General features: G+C 44.2%; 1 protein-coding gene across 1 annotated transcript; it reads left to right on the forward strand.

Annotated features, from left to right (window-relative positions):
• The first annotated feature begins 1,575 nt into the window (after positions 1 to 1,575).
• KCNF1 (potassium voltage-gated channel, subfamily F, member 1) lies at positions 1,576 to 3,810 on the forward strand. Its single transcript, XM_010082801.1, has 2 exons — positions 1,576 to 1,677; positions 1,744 to 3,810. The coding sequence occupies exon 2, from the start codon at positions 1,975 to 1,977 to the stop codon at positions 3,436 to 3,438; it is 1,464 nt and encodes a 487-aa protein (XP_010081103.1). The 5' UTR covers positions 1,576 to 1,677; positions 1,744 to 1,974; the 3' UTR covers positions 3,439 to 3,810.
• The last annotated feature ends 348 nt before the right edge of the window (positions 3,811 to 4,158 follow it).

The raw sequence follows: 4,158 nt of genomic DNA on the forward strand, positions 1-4,158 counted from the left end.
CAGGGACAAGGAAGGTCATTGGGAGGTCTGAGAAGTGGCTGGATCAGTGGTTTTAACTCATGGCTCATGCACCTCTAAGTGTCATGAACTATCTCCAAGGGGTATGAATAAGATGCTCGAGGCTATGTGAGCACTCCATGTTAAGGTGGTGTCTGGTGCACAGCCTCTGACTAATCCCCCATAAGCTTCCAGCAACAGACTGGAAATGGAGCACAGCTTGCTCAACAGGGTCCCCCTCACTGGGTGACACAGGCATGAGGACAGTGGGCACATCACAGCTCTCAACTTTCTCCCAAGATGGACATAAGCCTAAAGAAGCAAACTTTCAGTTGGATTTGCCACTCTCTATTCCCCTCCACCTACAAGCTTTTCAGAAGCGGGTAAATTGGAAAAGATGCAAACCTGCTGGTTTAGGTCATTCTGCTGTGGCCAGAAGCAGTTAACTAATGAACTGTGGGTTTTGCTGGATCAGAGCCCTCATGACCCACTAAAATTAACTCTGTAGTCAGATTTAAGCATTTAAGAACACAGTGGTAGGCCTACCTGCATGTAAGGGTCTGGGGAACAAATGTCCTGGAATTGCAAGAAAACAAAGTCAAAAGGAAATGTTTGTTGTTCTACTCCTACTTGTTAAGTGCTGGATGAAGTACAAGGCACTACTGCTGGTAAGTAGCATTCACCCATCATCGTCAAAGGCGTTGTAAATTACTCAAACACTCATCAGGGTCAGTTGGCTGCAGACTGAGAAAACACAGCTAAAACTGAGGACACAGACCTTCGGGAGACGTGCGCAGAGTGCAGGGGAAGTTTTTCTCTTCAGCTGTGTGGTGGGTTAGCCCCTTGCTAGCTATTATGAAGAAAGTTAACTCTGTCTCTGCTTAACCCAGGACAAGCTGCAACAAAAACTTTCTGGTGTCTGCTTTGTTCTCAATGACACCAGTACAAATCTACAGTAACTCAACGTCCTGACAGAGAATTACTCTAGACTTGCTCCAGTCCCGCTGAAAGCAAGATTTATGTGGTGCATTTGTTCCAAAACACAGTATTTTTTCTCTGGCTTCTGCCGTCAGAAAAAATTGATTGCATGTCTCTCTGCGGCTCTGAACGACTTTATACATGCTTATGTTTTGTATTTGATTTTTAAAAAAATGTTTTTAAAAATCATTAACGTGCATGTCAGTATAGAAACACATTATTTTAGAGCTAGGTGGGCGTATAAATAGCTGAGCTGTGCTTTCCGTGTAGCTGGTGCTCTGCTGGGTTTCGCCAGAAGAGGGTAGAGTTTGGAAAGGACTCCTCGCAGCCTGGGCTCCCTATTGTGCTGGGAAACAGCCACGGGAAAAGCAGCACAAGTTTCTCCTCTGCACGCTTGCACCGACTGACTGTGTGCGAGAGTCAGGAGATCAACTCTGGAAGATCTTAAAGTAAAAAGGAAACGGAAAGAGAAACAAAATTGGAAAGCAGCTTTCTAGGGAAATCTGTGGAATCGAAGAGAGAAACGGCAAGTTTCTGCGGGCTCACCCTGCTGATGGTCTCTCTGAGAACTGTCACTCACTGCACGTTGCATTAATCAGAGCACAGGATTTATTTCTCTGCCGTGACTTGCAACCTGTGAATAAATATCCCTTTTAGAGAGAGAATGGGACCTGAAAAGACTCTCAAGCACTGAGCAGAGGGGTGAGTTTTATTAAACGGTTTCTTCTCTTTCAAATCTGCTGGAGCTTTCTAACATCCTGCTTGCAGGCACAGCAGCCTGATGATTTGCCTTTTCCCTGCAGCTTGTTGCATACCTCACCAGGCTTTCCTGGCCACAGGTTTATTTCTGTAATCTTACCCACCACGACTCTGGGTCAGTTTGATAACATTTGTAATAGAGCTGACTTGGTGCTGATTAGCTTTCATGAGACATTAAAAACACAAAGCTTTGAAACCAAACAACAGGCTAAAAATCAAATAAAATCCAGTACAATTAAAATGGCAGGTGACTCTAGGTTTCCAGATGTGGACACTGACGGTTCAGAAAAAAATGAAGAAACGGAGATTGTAGTCAATGTCGGTGGGGTAAGGCAGGTGTTCTATGGAGATAACCTGAATCAGTACCCAGAAACACGGCTGGCAGAGCTGATCAACTGCTTATCGGGGGGATACGATAGCATATTCTCACTCTGTGATGACTATGATCCTGGAAAGAAAGAGTTTTACTTTGACAGAGATCCAGATGCTTTCAAATGCATTATTGACGTGTACTACTTTGGGGAAATTCACATGAAGAAAGGAATATGCCCCATATGTTTCAAGAATGAAATGGAATTTTGGAAAGTGGATCTGAAATTTTTGGACGACTGCTGCAAAACTCATCTGAGTGAAAAAAATGAGGAACTGGAAGAAATAGCCCGAAGGGTGCAACTGATTCTGGATGATTTGGGAGTAGATGCCTCGGAAAGTCGCTGGAAAAGGTGCCAAAAATGCATCTGGAAATTTCTGGAGAAGCCAGAATCGTCCTACCCAGCTCGAGTGATCGCTGTTCTGTCCTTTCTGTTTATTTTGATCTCCTCCATCGTGATGTGCGTGGGGACCATCCCAGAACTGCAGGTCTCAGATGCGGAGGGGAATCGCATGGAGCACCCGACCCTGGACAGCATAGAGACAGCCTGTATAGGCTGGTTTACCATGGAGTATGTGCTGAGGCTAATCTCCTCTCCCAACAAACTCCACTTTGCCCTGTCTTTCATGAACATTGTCGACGTGCTGGCAATACTTCCTTTCTATGTCAGCCTGACCTTGACCCACTTGGGAGCCAAGCTGATGGAGCTGAGCAATGTCCAGCAGGCTGTCCAGGCGCTGCGCATCATGAGGATTGCGAGGATTTTCAAGCTTGCACGGCACTCCTCGGGGCTCCAGACTCTAACGTATGCCCTGAAACGTAGCTTCAAGGAGCTGGGGCTGCTCCTCATGTACTTAGCTGTTGGAATCTTTGTCTTTTCTGCCCTGGGTTATACCATGGAGCAAAGTCACCCTGAAACTTTATTTAAAAGCATCCCTCAGTCATTTTGGTGGGCAATCATTACCATGACCACAGTTGGATATGGAGACATATACCCTAAAACAACACTAGGAAAACTGAATGCTGCCATCAGTTTTCTTTGTGGGGTGATAGCGATCGCCCTTCCCATCCATCCCATCATTAACAACTTTGTTAGGTATTATAACAAACAGAGAGTCTTAGAAACAGCTGCCAAACATGAATTGGAGCTGATGGAGCTAAACTCAGCTGAGGGGAAAGCTGCAAGCTCCAAAAGTGAACTAGAGGACCTTGCAAGGGGAGGCAAGGAGGGTTCTTTTTACAACAGCCGGCTAAAAGTCTCCCACAGTGACACCTTTATTCATCTCCTGTCAGAAGAGAAACACTATAGGACCAGGCTTCAAAGCTGCAAATAAACTGTGAGCTCTTGTCAACGCTAAGCTATAGATCGGGACAACCTGACAATCAACTATTGAAAAGACTCACGGGATCTGTCAGAGTTGGGAGGGAGTACTGCTTTGCTTTTCCAACATGAATATAAATTAACCCCATGGTATCTCCATCAACAGTTGGTAAGACTTTGCTGTTATTACCCAAAATAAAATAGTAGGACTCCATTGAGATCAGACTGCTTATAGCGAGTGCATTCTGACAAAAACCATTTGTAACCATTTTAGAGACTGAAAAGTCCTTCCTGATCGGTGAATGTTCGATGACCTGAATGTGCAACATTGCCACATCAGAACTCTGTACCTGTGACAATAAAGAGCAGCATCACACAGATTGTGTCTTCCAGGCTGTCTTCAATGCCTTTGCAGCTAGGAAAACTGCTCCTTGTAAAATTAAAGCAGCCTCTCACTCGTATTAGATTCAGGTTTACAACAAAACATTATAAGCAGTTTCAGCCTAGAGATATCAAAAGTATGAGCGTACACTGTGTGCAGAATATTACAATCAGTGAATGTTTTTTGTTTTGTAAAATGTAACTTTGGATCAACTTTTTGGGTAGGTGTCTGTTCCTCTTTCCAGAAAAAACATAAATTTCAGTGGGACCTGAAGCTAATTTTGGGGCAGAGATGTAGAACAGAATAAATGTATTTTAAGGAGCAAATTAAATAAATACTTGTTCTAGCTTT

The sequence above is a fragment of the Pterocles gutturalis genome, unplaced genomic scaffold (assembly GCF_000699245.1).
Source record: "Pterocles gutturalis isolate BGI_N339 unplaced genomic scaffold, ASM69924v1 scaffold3445, whole genome shotgun sequence".
NCBI lineage: Eukaryota > Metazoa > Chordata > Aves > Pterocliformes > Pteroclidae > Pterocles > Pterocles gutturalis.

What these genes read in the sequence shown, in the direction of transcription:
- KCNF1 (XM_010082801.1), top strand. Translation starts at nt 1,975, where the DNA reads ATGGCAGGTGACTCTAGGTTTCCAGATGTGGACACTGACGGTTCAGAA.